The sequence below is a fragment of the Drosophila persimilis genome, unplaced genomic scaffold, assembly GCF_003286085.1.
Source record: "Drosophila persimilis strain 14011-0111.01,24,50 unplaced genomic scaffold, DperRS2 tig00001210-arrow-arrow-pilon, whole genome shotgun sequence".
In the NCBI taxonomy this organism is placed as follows: domain Eukaryota; kingdom Metazoa; phylum Arthropoda; class Insecta; order Diptera; family Drosophilidae; genus Drosophila; species Drosophila persimilis.
This window is the reverse complement of record NW_020825438.1, coordinates 152,501-169,957: the sequence shown is the minus strand read 5'-3', so window position 1 is coordinate 169,957 and position 17,457 is coordinate 152,501. Positions and strand designations below refer to the sequence as shown.

At 45.7% G+C, this 17,457-nt stretch overlaps 2 protein-coding genes across 4 annotated transcripts; both read right to left on the bottom strand.

Annotated features, from left to right (window-relative positions):
- Positions 1-4,911: 4,911 nt before the first annotated feature.
- On the bottom strand, positions 4,912-5,803 carry LOC6603282. Its single transcript, XM_002028222.2, has one exon. The coding sequence runs from the start codon at positions 5,786-5,788 to the stop codon at positions 5,063-5,065; it is 726 nt and encodes a 241-aa protein (XP_002028258.2). The 5' UTR covers positions 5,789-5,803; the 3' UTR covers positions 4,912-5,062.
- A 5,015-nt stretch (positions 5,804-10,818) lies between these two features.
- On the bottom strand, positions 10,819-15,488 carry LOC6603283 (glycoprotein-N-acetylgalactosamine 3-beta-galactosyltransferase 1). Of its 3 annotated transcripts, none has more exons than XR_003409268.1 (5): positions 13,169-15,481; positions 12,747-13,113; positions 12,458-12,684; positions 11,972-12,396; positions 11,660-11,910 (listed from the first exon to the last, which is right to left on the bottom strand). XR_003409268.1 is itself a non-coding variant. In XM_026994085.1 (4 exons), exons 1-4 carry the CDS (start codon positions 13,615-13,617, stop codon positions 10,863-10,865), a joined length of 1,032 nt encoding a protein of 343 aa, XP_026849886.1. In that variant the 5' UTR covers positions 13,618-15,488; the 3' UTR covers positions 10,819-10,862. The 3 variants fall into 3 exon arrangements, 1 of the variants encoding a protein (XP_026849886.1); XR_003409267.1 differs by having other exon boundaries at positions 11,972-12,400; positions 13,169-15,480; XM_026994085.1 differs by lacking the exons at positions 11,660-11,910; positions 11,972-12,396 and adding an exon at positions 10,819-10,974 and having other exon boundaries at positions 12,581-12,684; positions 13,169-15,488.
- Positions 15,489-17,457: the final 1,969 nt, after the last annotated feature.

The following is a 17,457-nucleotide window of genomic DNA, read 5'->3' as shown; positions in this document are numbered from 1 at the left end:
TTTGCCATTAAACATAATCGAAATGCGACGCCGTTGCGACGCCACATCGTCCTGTGGCAGTGGCAGCGGCAGCGGCAGTGGCAGCGGCAGTGGTTGCCATGAAAGGGAATGCACTTTCGATTCCCCCCGTTAAGGGCTCATTGAAAATATGGCATATTATTCTCGTATGTTGGAGGAACAGAACGAACGAACGATTCGACGCCATTGTTCTTACGGTAGGCACGTGCAACATGGCAACGCGCCACCCCAAAACGGGCAGAGAGAGAGAGAGCAGTCTCGTGTCCAAAGAGTATTCCCAGAGCGATCCCAATCGCAGCAGGGCCCTGCAGGGGGTGGCTCTGCTGCCCTGCTGCTCTATGGCTCTTCTCAATCAATCTGTGTGCTGTGTTGTGTTGTGTTTGCCATGCAGCTTAGAATTACAAATAGAATCCATATCCCGAACAGAACCAAACCGAACCGACCCGACCCGACCCCCGCCCGAACTTCAGTCGAAAGCTAAAGCCATAGAATCCTTGGGAAGTCGATTGGGTCTGGGTCTGGGTCTGGGTCTGGGTCTGGGACTGAGACTCGTCTCAGAAGTGCGCCAGCCACGCGAGCATTGTCCTTCCTGCCGCCTAAAAGATACATAGATCTGGGACGCTGCAAATTCCAACCCCATGTTCGATGAAGGGCAACCCTCCTGGCAGAAAGTCCTGCCAGAAAGTTCTCCTTTAGACCGCTCAGCCCCGACTGCTGCTCTGCTTTATTTTGTCATCAATAAAGTGAGAGAAAAGTGAGTCCCAAAATGAAGCAATCAAAGGGGGAAATCCTCCGCTTGGGAAGCTTGTGATTAATCCCCGCGTTCTGGTGTCGTCTGTCTATCAAAAGAAAGAAGATTATCCAGAAATTGAATAAGGCTTAAGGGAAAGCCTTAAGTCCTCTACATAAACACATACATCTCTCCCTCTCCCTCTCTCTATCTCTATCTCTATCTCTATCTCTGTGTGTCTGAATGATCGCTTCATTGGCGGAGATTTACACAATTTTATAGGCATTATTTGATATGGAAATGATCCTCATTTGTCAAGATTTCATTGAGAGAAACTTCCTTCTAGGAGGCTTATGGGATCTTTGGTAATGTTTCAGAAGGTGATTTATATCCTTTCAGATGGCAACGATCTTCTATCCCCAAATAGATAGAAGAACCCACTCAGATCTAGGCAGTTGCGGGTGCAGTCCAATGCCCCAGGGTAGCACAGGGGACCATCTCCTGATCAAACCCGGCTTCAATATCATAGGACTATCTCTTGATTCGGCAAATGTGGTGTCATGGGACTTACCTTTATTTTGGATAAATATTTGAGCCTTTGGAAGTCATCAAACAAAATCCCACGAAGGAACTAAAGATCATTCCTTTTGGTAGGCCACAGACCACAGAATTTTCGGGTACGATCCCACATTTCTAAAAATATAATTAAAGATATGTAATTAATTTCTGTTTGATGTTTCTCAGGGGCCGCCCCCGTTTCTCTTTGTGTAGTCTGATAATCTCCTGGCTGATTGCTCTGATTTCTGCGCTCCAAGGCGTACTTGGCACAAATTTGCACTCAAAAACACCAACGACAACCCGGACAACCCATGGAGAGAGATGATGCCGCCCAAACTCCTGTTGCTGCCGCCTCCTGCCGCCTCCTGCTGCTCTTTAGCTACGCATTTTGTTTGTTGTTTGTATCGCCCCAATGCCTAACCCTTAAGTGCATCTTTTTATGGTAATTTTCAAGTGCAATTCCCATCCCATTGCCACCATCCAGCGCCCCACTCCCACGCCTTTCTCTGTCTGTCTGTTGCTTCTGGAGTCTTCTGGCGTCCTGGCGGAGTCCCGGCCCCTCTCGCCTCCTCCTGTGGCAATAATTAATGTTCGAAAATGCATCGTTTATGCGGCATAATGCATTCGTTGCATCCATTTCTGTGTGTCGTCTCAAAAGCCTCTTTTGAGTCGCGTGCAACAGCACTTGCTGCTTGGGCAGCTCCTCGAGAGGATGCACTCAACTTGTGGCACATGTTGCCTGTGTGTCCCGTGTCCCGTGCCCCATTGTCGAAGGAAGGGTTGTTGTATGCTGGCTGCTGGCTGCTGGCTGCTGGCTGCCTTTTTGGGGGTTACAGTGCCCCGAAGGGATCTCCATCAGCCACTGAGCTGTAATTACATTTTTCGCTTTCATAATTTCATGCAATTTCTGGGTCTGGTTTCTGGGCTTCCAGAGGCGTGAATTATATTTTAATTGGGATTCGGGCGATTCCTGCCATAAGGAAGATATTATGCTGCCTCCACCCCCCCGCAGAGAGTGCCACAAATTATTCGATTCTTCTAGAACCCAAAACGCAGCAGGAAAATCCCCGAAAAGCTTAGCGATCCCCACCGAAGTAAACAAATAACAGTCGAAAAAGCGAGGAAAATCAGGAAAAGTGGGGGGGAAAATTAGATGCATTCAGGGGATACATAATTATAGATGTGTTCCGCTCGAGTCAAGGCGAAATTATGCAGCATGCAGCGTGCAGCGTGCAGCGCCGCAGGGGCACACAAATCACTCACTCACTCACACATGCAGCAGAATCGCGGCAAAGGAGAGGCAGGGGGGGGGGGGGGCAGGACGCACGAAGGCAAAAAGCAGCAAGGAAATAAAATATAGTAAAGGCATAAAGGAACAGCACAAAAAACAATCACAATTCACAATTCTGTCGGGTGTCGAAGTGCTTCGGGCACGCGACCGGCGACCAACGCTCATTTGTTGTTGCGCCTGCTAATGTCCTTGCCGCTCCGTGGCACGGGCACGGGCCCCGCTGCTGCCTGCCTCATACAGCGGCATGTGCGGCAGGGAAATCACAATGCAATGCAACCAACCACCCGAATCTCGGGCCCAGTCCCAGTCGCAGTCGCAGTCCCAGTGCGAACCCCAGCATGGAAATCGTGGCCTGGCCGCAGCGTAATCGAAGCTGAAAATTCAGCCAGGTGCATTTTCAAACACCAAAAACCCAACAGAACACACGAGCCACCACATACGAGTGCTTGCAGCAGCAGCACCACCAATCGAAGGGTGCACAAGGGGCACAGACAGACAGACAGGCAGTGAGGCATGACTATAAGGGAAGGGACTTACAGGAAACACACATCACGGCAAAGATTTTGTTGGATTTTCGTCGTTTTCTTATTGGCAAGTGAAAATCATTCACCTCGGGACGCCTTTCAGTAGGTGGACTTCCTCCCTTTAAAGAACTTCTTCATTTATTTATGCATCTGCCTCTGTAGCCAGTCACCACTGTAGCTAGTGGCCATAAAGCAGAGCTCAAGCGTAGCGCGATTTCTAGCCTGCACTGCGTTTCGGGATTTTGGGCGGTCGGGCGGCTCAGTTCTGAGGTCTCTAAGGCTGTTGCTGATTTCAATAGGGGGGTTTTTTAAATAAAAATACTCGCGCGTCACTCGGCGCTTTAGGGGTGGCACTGCACCGCACAGGAGGAGAGCTCTGCTCTGCTCAGCTATGCCCGGGTCTGGGTCCGGGTCCGGGTCCGGGTCCGTTCTAAGCCTCGTACTCGAATATCCGCCGCCGCCGCCGCCGCATGTCAGTCACAGTGCTATGAATGCCCATAGGGAGGGTTCGGAGCCAGGAGCCACAGTGGGGAGGGGGAGGGGGAGGGGGGAGGCGAATATAAAATATTACATTTTTACCCCCTTATCTGACGGACAATGTGATATATAAAATTCCAATTGGACGCGTTCACCGCAAAAAGCGAGGCAGAAGGAAAAGGGGGAGAAATACGAGTATTCTCCCTTCGTTTGCCAAGATCCTGTGCACAGGATTCCCCTTCAGTGGTGCTGCTGTTCTGCTGCTGTGTGAAAATTGCACGACTTGCGCTTCTGCTTTTGACAATGGGCCTCTCAGAGCATTAACTAGTTTCCGTTGCAATTCCGAATCCAGCGATTCTACCCGTCGCCGCTTAATGAGGAACTTCATTACAAAAGCAACCCCATTCGACGGGGCTCTGGCTCTGGCACTGCCGCCTGCCTCCTGCCTCCTGCCTCCTGCCTCCTGCCTCCTGCCCCCTGCCCATGCCTCTTCGTTTCCTGTTTGGTTTGTTTCAATTAAATCGCATGTGCGATCCACGGAACAGAGCACAGGACACATTGCAGGGCAGAGCAGGGCAGGGCACACGGCCATGGCTCATCTGTTACTTAATCATGGCATTGCCATGGATACCATACCTTTCGCAGCAAGGGTGTCCCTGTCCCTGTCCCTGTCCCTGTCCCTCGTCCCCGTCCCCCTTCCCCTTCCCCGTCCTGTCGTACTGCCCCACGCGACCTTTGAGCAGGCACTGATATTTATTGCCATTCGATGGCACAGATGGCTAGCCTTCGTGGGACTTCGGTTTGCGCTGGTATTCCACCAGGTCTCACATCAGAGAAGATGTGGAATTAAATTGATTGTCGATTGATACTATACCAGAAGTACAGAAAATTGTATATGATTTTCTATAATAATTGATGGAACAGCAGCATTCATTGGTCTTTATACGTTTTGGGAATGTATAATCCATTTTCCTATACGCGTACATGTACTCTGTTCCTTCGATCGCTCACGCATGCCAAAACACCGAGAATTCTAGATCATTTTTTGGCATTGCCTTCGGGGAACTGCCCACAAAAATATTTATCAGCCGTAAACAGAATTTTTTGCACAGTCTTTGCTTTGTTTTTTTGGGGACTTTCGCTGCGAGACGATGGACCGACAGGCAGGCGCTCAAATCATGCCAGAGTCGTCGTCTTAGGGTTGAGTGTTTTTCAGGAAATTTTTCGATTTTGCACTCATTTTCTGTGCGCTCTTCAGGGGCAAATACTCGAAACTTCAACGAAGATTTCGACAATACGAATATAGAATAGGATTCCATTGGAAGGTGGTATATTTAGAGTGTATTTTACACAGAATATAGTGGTGATTAAATGATTATAAGTGGTATAAGAATATAATACACGGACTTTTAGGCAAGCAAAAAACAAAGGGGGTGTCTTTCGGAGTCTAGTTGTGGACTTTCTCTAGTAGTACAGATAATCGTAGCCGGGATAATCTGCTCCCCCCAGAGTGGCATTGCTCCAGCCAAACTGATACCGTATAAGGGCATCCACATCCTGGACAGCCACGCCTCGGGTCTGCAGCTTCTGGATAAACAGTTTTCCCGTTGGAGAGCCAGTCACGCGCTCGTAGGCAGGCAGCAGGGCCACCAGACGCCGCCAGAGCTCCGCCAGAGCGGGACTCGACTGTGTGGCACTGGGCTCCAGCAGGGAACGGATGAGCTCCAGCGGATAGATCTGGAAGAACTCCAGCTCGAAGCCGCGGATGCCGTTCACCAACTGCGAGGCCTGCGGATACTTGTTGATCACCTTGATCTCCAGCTCCAAGTCCTCGAAGATCTTCAGGGAGCTGCCCGAGAGAATCAGCTGCTGGGAGAGCCACTGCAGCAGTTGCCGCACCTCGGGCTGCGCCGCCAACTGGCGACTGAGACGGTAGGCCTGCAGGGAGTTGATGTCCCTGACGACACCCTGGAACTCCTCGTCGTTGAGGATGTAGGCCTGCACGAGTTTCTCGATCTGCTTCCTGGGTATCTGCCGGAAGATGCTACGCAGCTCTAGGGCCAGAGTGCTGGGCGGTGGCCCGGGTCTGGGCGCAGCAGCGGCAGCTCGAAGGGGAGCCAGCTGTGCGGAGTAGGTGACTGCCACCAGGCAGCAGAGTCCCACGAGTGTCCAAGCGGCAGGGATCTGCATTCTGATGTATCTGTCTTCGGTGACTAGATGGATGCTGTTCGGGCCGGCTGCCTTTATAGCCACAGATCTGCCCGCTTATCTGGTAGCCTCTTATCAGACACACTCGGTAAAAACAGTAAACATCCGACGCTTTACATAGTCGGACGTGGTAATAGAAAAAGGTAGTGTGTCAAGATAAAGGTAGGGCTATTTACGACCCTTAGTCATGATTGTCTCACGGCTAAATATGGATTTAGTGGAGAGGTCTGGTAGCCCCAGCCAAACGTCAAGAGGCAAACATCTTACAGATAATAATTCAAAGAGACTGCAATTAGAGTGCATTTTGAAGTTGGAAATTCTCCCAGTTTCCCAATTCACACGGTATTGTGACTCCCACTAGAGCTCTCCACTGAAACAAGTGCACGGCCTCCCGCGATTGCTGAGAGAAAGTGTTGGAGAAAGCAATCATTAGAAACGACAGATGTCTGTTGTAAATTAGTTACTCCCCGTACCTTTCACTCGATCGCATATCCGTTCCACCGACATTAGTTCCACTCGAAGAGACTTGCCCACGTTCTACTCGTTTGGTACATGGCATGCCCATGGACACACACGCAGATGCAGGACACAGGACATAATTAGGATACACCTCCGCCTCCCGCTGCCGCTGCCGCTGCCGCTGCTGCGAAACAAAAGAAACATAGAAATATTCCAATTGAGCACGAAACCAAAGAGATTTGCTATATAATTTCCAAAAATTTTGTAAACTGAAGAAAGAGTCTGGAAAATTGGAACTTTCGACAGGGATGCAGGGGATGCAGGGGATGCAGAGGGGATGCAGCCACCCCATTAAAATGGGAGGAGAAGGCAGGGCGCAAATGTTGATTTTTTGGTTTGGACCAGAGACCAGACCCAGGGGTTGATTGTGTGCTTCGATTGGGTTTTAGGGCAAAAGTAAAAGCATTCTGATCGACAGGGGAAAGGGCCAAGGGGAGGTTGGGTTGCAGCTGCCGCACTCTCACACACGCAGACGCCGACAGACGAACACACAGACACAGGGGGAAGGGGACGGGGAAGGGGCAGGGGAAGGGGGAAGGATACCCGCTTTCGGTGCTTCAGGGATAAATCATGTGTAAAGGTATTTTGATTTTTGTGATTTTTGTGCGGCGCATTCGCAAAGAGCATCCGCGGCAGCTGCTGGACTGCCCGAGTGCATCAGAATTCGAATCGCAGTCCTGCTGCTGGCCGGAAAAACCACTGTGGAAAGCCGGGGGAAAGGCCCGTGTCCCCGTGCCGCTTGCGACAGAATGCTGCCATGCAACTGCCACACAAACAAGCAACGGCTTGGGGCACGAGTGTTTTCTTTTGTTTTTTTGTTTTTTAATTGATTTGGCACAGGCTTCAATTTAACGCATGGCTGCCACTTCCTCTCCGGGAAGTCCTTTTTTTGCATACGATTGTCCTGCACGTGTCCTTCGCTCCGTTGGGGTTTTTTTAAGTTTTCCACAACTATAATTTTCAATAATTTCTGTACGTGCACTTCCTGCCGTACGAGGACATGCCAATGAGTCAGAGAACAGTCGAAACAGAACAGAACCCATCCTCCCAGCTACAGGTACATTTGTGCCGGGCCACAGTCTTCCCCCTTTTCGTGGCACGCGTCAGGAGAACCCCTTCGGAGACACAAGAACTGACGAGACACACAAAGGAGGAAGGCGGGCGAGAGCCTCAAACCCAAGAAGGCACAAAGAACAGAACCCTCGCGCCGCCAAGAAGTCAGTGCATTTTTAGGGGTTGCTCGATAGTTTGCTGCTTGCTGCTTGCTGCTGCCGTCGAGGGTTGAGGGTTGTGTGGCATTCCTTGAAAGAGGCAGCGCGGGCATGGCAGGCATTCCTTTGCCGGAAGGAAGGAAAGCAAAGCAACACGTTCAAGACATTGTTGAGTCATCATCGTGCCATCGGCTCCCCCTCCCTCCGCCTTGTGTGTGCTGGCATTTACATGCCTCGCAGGACCCTCGCAAGACCCTCGCAAGACCCTCGCAAGAGGCGCCTTGTCGCTGTCCTTTTAGGGAACCCTCCATTCATACAGCCATCCATCCATTCATTCGTCACTTAATTGAGTTTGCGGCAAGAAGGGGCAAGCCAAGAAGAAAACCAGAGAAAATGAGACCATAAAAGAGGCAATTCCTTTGGCTGCAAAAGTGGTGCCAATTGTAGGTTTCACTTTAGGATACAAATTGAAACGCCCCTCAGTCGGCGACGACTTATTACCCTCGTCTCCTCCTCCGTTTTTCTACCCCTGCCCCTCACCGACACCGTCACCGTCACCGTCACCGACACCGTCTTAGGGGGAATCCTCTGTTCGTGGTCTGGTTCCTTTCTCGAGGGGAAACCGCTTCGTATTCGTTCCGTTCCCTTTTCGCAGGGGGGGGGGGAAGAAGCCATTAAATTGATTATAAGACATCGTCGTTGAAATGTGTGTAAACCGTTCCTGCCAGACATCATGTCGCCCAGGGAAGTCCTTTCGGTCTCCCCCCTCTCTCTCTATCTCTCTCTCTGTGCTTCTCTTTTGGTTTTGTGTTTTTAGTGGAAGGCGTGGCAGGATTGAATTGAAGTCGAAGCTGAGGAATGCAACTAATTAGATGGGTGAGCCGTTTAGATGCCCAGGAAGAACGCAATGAAGCATTTGAGAAGCCAATGAGGCGGCCGTTGAATAGTTAATGGGGGAAGGACTTCAAAAGGTTAATGGACGGGAATGAATCAAGGTTGTTCCTCTGGAAAGGAAGAAGGTGTGTCAGATCTTTGAGTGGAGGATTGATGCATAGAGGCGTGGCAGAGTTGGTTTAGGAGCTATGATCCTTAAAAGGAGGCTAGTTGTGCAGAAACAGAAACACTCTTTTTCTTTCCCTTATCTTTTGTCCATAATTCGAATAAGAGTACACATTTGGCACACGCCCACTTCCACGCATACTCACTTATTTTGCTCAGCTTCGGGAGAGAGAGGGAGATCACATCTCTATTTGAGTGACATTCGGAAGGAGAGCGGCGAAGATAAGCAGCGCTTGCTCTTTAGTTTTTGCTTCTCTTCTTCTTGCATTCTTTCACACGCGCACACACACACACACATGCCGGCGAAACAACCAAATGAAAACATTCGAGACACAACGGAATGGCTTATTGCACAAAAAATAAAACAAATAAATACATTAAATCTATGTACATAATATGTTTTGCTTGTTCCACTGCATTTGCACACGATCAGCCTCTGCTTAAGCACGCCACTTTTTCACTCTATTCTGCACTAAAAACACTAAAAATTAAACTTTTTTGTTGTGTTTTCAATCCCTAACTTACAGTACACTGCACTGCACAGCTGCGCGACAATTTTTCCCGACAAATTTTCATAATTTTCCCGCATTTCACGGCCCGAAACAACAAAACAACGCCAGTTTGATTTCCGAATAAACGATTTGCGCTTTGAATGAAGGGCGGGGGGGAACTGTGGAAGCTGTGAGAGCGCAAGAGATGCGTAGGCGGCGCATAATGAAATTTTACAAGGTGGTCGGCAAACTCTCTTTTCGTGTCTTCTTTCACGCTCAGCACAACTGAGAGCGCTTTGACGCTAGTTTTATTGAGAGAGGGAGAACGAAGTTGGCTGTTGTACTGAGCAGATCACCTTGCATAATTTCAACGCTTGCATATAATTGCTCTCTCCCACTCACTCTCTTCTGCTATGCACGCGTATAACCATACTCTTCTTTTACTGCTTCTTCCATAGCTTATCCGCATTGTTTGTGGTTTTTCTTTGACTCGCTCTCCACTGCACGAACTGAGAAGAGCGAACTTTTCTCCTCCTTTACTCCGCCCTCTCCCACTAAGCGAACGTTTATAGGGCACTTTCTGGTGCAGGTATTTGTGAGAGGGGTAAATGAAGAGTGCGGGTGTAGGTGCAGTGTCATGTAATCAAATCATGTAGAATGTAATGTCGAGTGTAGAATGTGCAGGGCTATTTTTGGAAATCATAAAATGCATCGATGGATTATTTAAAAAATATCCTGTTTCTGCCCCGTTGTGTTTACAAAAGGCACTCCCTACTTCCTACTCCCTACTCCCTACTCCCTACATCCTACATTCAACTCCCCTAAATTCATGGAAAAGTCAGCAGCTGCTGCCTGGCCGAACCTTTATCGCAACGGCACTGATAGCAGTTCCACCCAGAAATCTGTCAGACAGCGGGGAACAAGAGCCAGGAGCCTGTGTTCACGGCCTGTTGGCCAGGCGGCGCACGTGTGTGGTGGCAACGACAACCTCATTTACATCGAACACAGGAATGGGTACACGGAATAGGGATAACGCACAAGGGATCTGCGTAGGGAAAAGCTCCCTTTCGGCTCATATTTGTCTAAAATGTAAATGTAGAATTATGTACATATTAACGATGAAAGGCGAGGCGAGGCGAGGCGAGGCGAGGCAGGGCGCTGCGCAGGCGCAACCTGGGGGTTCAGGGACCGGCGGCACGTTCCACGGTTCTACCCCTCTGAATAGCTCTAGATAGCGGTACATAAACAGCTGCCCTGCTTTGCCAAAAAACGAGTTTATCCTTTATCCGAGGAGTCAAGGCACTCGCGTGCCGAATGCCGCATGCCGCATGCCGCATGCCTCGAGTTCTGTTCTTCCCCGTGCAGTTCATTTCGAGCCTCATTTCGATGCTCATAAATAACAATGCAATGATCCCCAGGTATTTTTCACGTGTTTGGCACGTTTCACTCGATTTTCCGGTTCTCGATTCCTCAATTTTCCTCCCTGCTTATCCAACAAAAGGTGAGGAGGAGGAGGAGGAGGAGGTGGATGTGGATGTGGGGAATGAGTATGTGGCACGCGGCCCTTTTTGATAAATTGTGCTTTAAAGCGAAGGGCCAGCCGCATTGACAAATGGCCAAAGCAATGCCAGCGGACAGGACAGCCCCCCCAAAGGAGGGGAGAATGCAGAAGAGACGTTGGAGCCAAAGACAACAATTGGTTTTGCCTTATTGATGGGAATAAATCTTCATCGTCGCTGCCTCTTGCTTTATTTATCTCAAAGTGTAGCAATTACATTAAGCCCCAGGTTTTTCCAGGTTATCGGACACCACCTGGGACCAATAGCGCAGCAGGGAATGCATTTCCCTGAAGCCCAGGCGTGGCGGCAGTTTCTGCAGAGGCCTGTGGTCTCCAAAAATCCTTACTTTATAGAAAAAATACTCCATCAGATCAAAGGCCAAACCATTCGCTGAATAAAGGCTTATCAAGGCAGTGGAACAGCAATTTCGGGGCTAAGAGGGGCAGAAAAAAGTGTAGCGCTTCCATGGGCCAGTTCCAGGCATCAGCCACTGCGGCAAGAGGAGGCTCTTGGTTAAGGCCATCGCGGGACTCGCCGGGTATCACTCCCACATGCTTCAGGCACAGACCCATGGCTCTGTCTTCAGATGAGGATGAGAGATGCGTGTCCTCCAAAGCGAATAAGGAGTGATTCCAATCCCCCAATACAGCAAAGGACTAATTCCTTTTCTCCAAAGCGAAGAGGGCGTTATATTTGGGATCACAAATATTACTTCCATTAAAATCGAACAAATTCAAGCGATGCATAGCACCGCTCCCCCATGCATATATCCCTCCCGGAAGTCCGACCTCTGTCAGTGGCCAAATATTATCGAAGATTCCGAGAAAACGTCTCAAACAGTATTCCGTCAGGCGTATTCCCAAGTTTAGACCGAGCACTTGCCCCAAGGCATTGCGAATCATTGTGGGAGCCGCAACAGAAGATCGTTTTCCACGGCTCAACCTTTGATAGCCGCAGCAAATGCATTCACTCACGGAAGCACAGTGCCGCAGTGGTTGAGATCTACCTACGTTCTTAAGTTATAATACATTTATTGTACAGTTTAATGGATGTAGTAATTATAGGAATATAGGGGACTAACATAAGGTATGGAATGGAGAGGCGAGAGAATGGCTTTAGTAGATACAGTATGTTTCCCTGCTGCTATACTCCTTCAACATCGCTTAACCCTTTAAAATCCAGCGTATACCCAAAGAACAGACGTGCAGGAAGTCCCCTCTGGAGCGGTGGCAGAGCAATAGAGAGCTTGAGCAGCAATCGGTCCTCTGAAACGCAAGAATTGGATATCTGAAGAAATAAATCAAAACGATCGAATGATAATCTCACATTGGTCCTGTGGAAAAATCCGATTGCCGCTTCTTATATTTGGCACATCCTTACGCTTGTTCCTCGTCATTCAGATGGCATTCAGTCTGCCGAATTCTCCTCTCTGGAGACCAATTTCCTTGCTATTTACTCTCAAAAGCTTCCAGAAGACTGTCGCATGCCGAAAATTGGTTCAAACCTTAGAGAACGGTGCTCCATAGTAATGCAACGAGCTCTGGTCATTCCATCAATCCCCACCTGTAGAGGAGATCCCAGACGTTGTTTTGAGGCTTAAGAAGCGGGGCAAAGTCAATTCGAATCACAGTTTTGTTTTCTCCTCCTGCTCGCAGCACTTGCGCATATAATTTAAACAAATTCTAACATGATTTAGGTCTAGTTTTGAGTCCTTGTTCTTCCGTTTCATCCACATCTTACAGCAATGTGATCTACCTGAAATTAAAGGAGCTTTAGTAAAATAATTCCACATCAAAAAGCTCTTATTCTCACATAAACATAACCTTCGATTATCCCTTTTTATGATTTGTAGTTTTTTCTTTGGACCAGATCTCCAGCTGTCTTTGCAGTTGTTGCTGTGGCAGACGCATGGGTAGTGTTCGCTGGGGCACGGGTATGCCAAAGACGCGCAGGCGATACAACAAGTACTCGTAGATCTCGAACTCAAAGTCCTTGACGTAGTGGTAGCTGATGGCAGTGGTCGAACAGCAGGTCTCCGTCTGAGGATGATAGCATCTTTAATAAAGAAGAATCTCTGATCCACAGAAGTAGTATCTCTTACCGGCTTATAGAACACCAAGCCACTCAGCCATCCAGTGGTGGGAAAATGGGGCACCAAATGCTTGGGGGACAGCGGCAAAAAGCGTTCCTGTCCCTCCTCATCCCGAGAGTCTCCTGCCACAACACCCACATTCCTCAGGCACTTGCCTATCTGCCGATCCTCTGACAGCGTATTCACTGGACAGAAACGGGTGTTATTCAGCGCAAAGAGATTCAGTCGCCGCAGGGCATCACGACTCAACACGTAGCCTGCTCCACCAGACATGTAGCCCTGCGGGAAATCGGTGTGGAATTTGTGACCAAAATAAAGAGCAGCCTCTGGATCGTAGGGGTAGAGAAAGTACCTCAGATTCTCCATTATTATAAAGCTGAAAAAGAAGAGATGTTTAAAGGAGATTCAAAAGATTTGCTCGTCCCACTCACGTATCATCATCTGCCTTGAGAAACCAATCGTAATCCTCTCCATGATGCTTGTACGCGTACGCAAAGCCGGCGCGAACTTTGGCATATAGATTTTTACGATCTTCAGGCACACCCACATCGATGGCCCCCAGTTCTTTGTCCTCTTCGCTGCTCAGGAATATCAACTTATTGCAGCGCGAACCCCATGTGTTCTTCACCTTTGCGGCCTTACTGTGGTGCCACTGGGGTATTGTCAGCACGAGGCACAGCACTCGCGTTTCATTAAACAGCCACGCGGCAATGTCCGCCTCCGTCTCAGTTTTTGTTTCAGTGTGGACCTGGGGCGTGGCAGCGGGGGCCTGGGTGAGGGCATAGTCGCGGCTATCAGTGAGTCGCAGGTAATCGAAGAGATCCGTCAGTCGTATGCCAATGACCAGGCCCAGCACCAGGCAGAGCACATTGCGATACATTCCGTGTTGGATTTCAGGCAATCACTGGCAGGGAGAGTGATCGTGTATGTTTTGAACAGCGCAACGAATGCATTTCGTTGCCAGCTGATTGAAGAGGCTCCCACTCTTCTTTTCTCTCGCTCAAAACGGGTTTACACATAGTCGCGGGGATTGTGTTTGGCATTCATAATGAGTCACAAGTCCCAGTCAAAAGATGTCGTCAGAAAAGAAATCACCCAAAACTCGCATACAAATCACAGATTATGTTTTCCTCTCACTTTCGGGAACGCCCGCGATGATCGGCCAGCCCATCTGCCAAACTGGTTTTCCGAGTAGCATATTCAGGTGTTGACCTATTTTTGGCATAAATTAGCAAACAGCTCTCTCCCGCCATTCCTCTTCTCTCCACCAAATCGATAGATCGCTTGCGATCTGTATAAATGAAATCATTCTGTTTATTTTTATTGCTAGATAATCATTTCATTCTCATTCTCATTCGTTTGTTTAGTTTAAGTTTTGTTATATAGCAAATCCATGTTACAATTTGTGTTTCCGTGTATCATTTTTAGCTTTTCTTGATTTTAGTTTGTAGATTTACTTTAGCTTTAACCCTTCTTGGTATGTTTCGTTTTTGTTTAGACTAAAATGTGGACTAATTATTTCAGCTTTTGCTTTCATTTTTCTTAGCTTTGCTTCACTTTGATTTTGTGTGTTTCTTTAACACTTTTGTTTTGCTTTTCTGGCCATTGGTGTTGAGCCTTTTATAGCCCTTTGCTTTGGGCCCCTTCTGACCTTTCGCTTCGGGGGACCATTCTGACCCTGCGGCTCAAATCAAAAGGCTCAAGCCTTACAAAATGGTTTACAAAAAATTGTTAATTGTAATATTAGTTTGTATCGTACTTAGAGCTTAGGCTTTTATAATCGATTCATTATATATGTACTTCATTTATATTTCATTATACGTTTAGTAAGTGCACTTGCCAATTTCTGTTTATCCCGCCTCGCCTCGAAATCATATTCAAAATAAACAAAAATTGTACGGCGCTAAACTCAAATACAACAACCAATCAAAGGGGTATGTCCGTAAGCCATAGGTTTTTGTTTTTTGTTTTCTTTTTTGTTTTTTTGTTAGTACATGTTCTTGTTTTTAGTTTTTAGTTACACAGCCTTAGAAACTACTTAAGGACTAAGTCGTACATGAAATCATGGGGACAAACACAATGCCAAATCGTGCACAAACAAATTAGCAAAGAAAACACGAGAAATGGGGAAAAATTATTAAAAAGTGTACAGTGCGTTTCACAACCACACGTCGCTAGCAATTGTTTCAGAAAAATAGATATATCGTAGTGTTGGTTTCATTTTCATTTTGGTGAACATGTTCACTTGTTCTTTTTTAGTAAGTTGTTTCCTTGTTTCTTTTTTTAAGTAAGTTCACTCATATTGCTCACTTGCTCTCTTAGATTGCTCAGTTACTCACTTGCTCACTCAGTTGTTCACTATTCAGATCGCAATATGCCCTTTGAGGAGCAAAATTGCGCAAAAAGTGAGTAGAGAACAAGTGAACAACAAAGAACAAGTGAACAAAAAGAACAGCTTGGAAGGAACATGTTCAGTTGCTCACTTAAGTGAACAACTCCATTTTGTTCATGAGCAACACAACACTAATATATCGTAAAAGGCGATCATTGAATTAAGGCGTTCTTTGAATTAAGGCAATGGAGAAAGGATATACAATTGTTTAAAATATAAATTCAGTTTTCTCATCGACTTACAGCTATGACACGCACTGTCGCACCGGGCTAAGTGTGACAAAAAAAAACGCTCTTTAGTTAAAAAAAAATATATATATATAATAAAACATATTTTTTGGATTATTCCATAAGTTATATAACAAAAAAAGTTTTAAAAAAAATTGATATATATATATATATAATAATATGTATATGCGAAAATGTTTACGTCTTTATTATCGATTTATGATCGATATATCGCTTTATCCTACAGGTCCTTCCTTCCATTTTCGTTTCGTTTCGCTTCTATGTTTGACATTATAATTTCGCTTGCAAAAATATACATTATTTATATGGTATAAACATTATTCCGATACATTTTTCAGGTCTTTTGCCACCAATTTTCTCGCTTGGTTGGTATTCTTTTTTTTTCTTTTATAAATTGTATTTATAGTTAAATGTATTATAATGTTAGTTTTTTTTGTTGTTGTTTAATTGTTGATGTTTTTTTTTTAGCTTGGCTTTAGATTACAATTTATCCATTATATTATAAATATTACGGTTTTGCTTATTGGTTTCCATTTACGATTCTAACATTTTTCCTTTTGTTTTTTGTGGTATTTTCCCTTATGTTTTGTGGTGTTTTTTTTTGTTATTTTTATCTGGTTTTTTTTTTTGTATAATTTTAGGAACCTATTTTTTAGCTAGCTGAACGCTTAGACGACGCGTACAAATTTCTATAAAAAAAAAATGCTTTCCTATAATTTTGGGCTTACAATTAATTCATATGTGTGTGTGTGTGTGTTTGTGTGTGTATGTATAACATCAAAATATATATATTATATATGGATTTATATTGGTTATATTAGTACGTCATATCTGCGTTTGTGTGTGTGTGTGTGTGTGTGTATGTGTCAATGATCTCCTATCTTAAGAATATATTGTATTTCAAAAGTCGTGACAATCATATGGATCCATGAATAGTTCATACATCCATTTAAATGTCAGCGCTTGTCTGGTATCAGCACATATATCGATGATGATGATCTATATATATATATATATCGATTAATAATCATATATTACTTATCGTTTAGCCGAATGACTTTACAAAGCATTGACAAGTTTTACAAAATTTTGTTTCTTTTTTTTAGATGTTTTTTTTAAACATTGGCACGATATTTATAAATAATATATACGGTGTTATATAGCATATGAAAATATATATGTAAATGATTGATTAGTGTTTTGTTTTGTTAGTTCTGATTTTCTTTGCTTTCAATCCCCACAAACAATTCTCTATGGTGTTATATAAACCTATGTATAAAGTATGCTACATATGCGACCCTAGACCTAAGCAAAATGTGGTGTTCGAATATCATAAAGGCGCAAACACAACGAATCCAAATCTGTATTATGATTCATGTATCCCATCTGTCGCGTTGGACGTTTGACTAACTATGCATAACAATTTGTGTGTATATATATATAGATATAATATATCATATATGCCTGTCCTTAAACGGATTTCTAAGTAAAACTAAACAACATAATATAATAAATTACAAGATGAACGTGTTTGTTGTAGGTTCTATGATCTGGTTGTTGCTCTCAATCGGAAGAGAGTCTTCTGGTTTCTATATATTCTTTTTAAAGCATATTCAAAGCATTCCATATATATTGTTGGGCGTCTAAATGCACATGCTGCATGCCACACACGAAAAACTGCAGTACAATATATAGTTAAATCGTATAATATTTACAGCTCTAAATGTTTTGTCATAAATCAAAGAATTCTAGGGTGGGGGGGGCTATACACTGACTAACAATAATGGCTAGAGTAGTTTTTTGTTTTGTGCCGTGGAGAAATGGTTTAAGAAATGGGGGAAAGTGGGGGGAACTAGTTATTCTTTAGAACTAAGTTATAGATGATATTTTTTCTCTCGCTGTTCAGTTTATCGAGTGTTCGTTTTTTGCTCTTGCTACTCTTTGTACGAGTGTTCGTTCTCACTTGCTACGAGTTCTTTTCTTTCTCTTTCTACTCTGTCTCGCTACTAGTTGTACAACGATTTCATCCGCCGTCTTCTCGCTACTCTTTGTACAACGAATTCGTTTCAAGAAGTCATCT

Bases quoted from the DNA above. Each gene is read 5' to 3' on its own strand.
- LOC6603282 (XM_002028222.2), bottom strand. From the start codon at position 5,788: ATGCAGATCCCTGCCGCTTGGACACTCGTGGGACTCTGCTGCCTGGTG.
- LOC6603283 (XM_026994085.1), bottom strand. From the start codon at position 13,617: ATGTATCGCAATGTGCTCTGCCTGGTGCTGGGCCTGGTCATTGGCATA. The intron at 13,114-13,168 runs GTGAGTGGGACG...CTTCTTTTTCAG, and splicing joins CTCAAGGCAGATGATGATAC to CTTTATAATAATGGAGAATC. The intron at 12,685-12,746 runs GTAAGAGATACT...TATCATCCTCAG, and splicing joins GCTTGGTGTTCTATAAGCCG to ACGGAGACCTGCTGTTCGAC.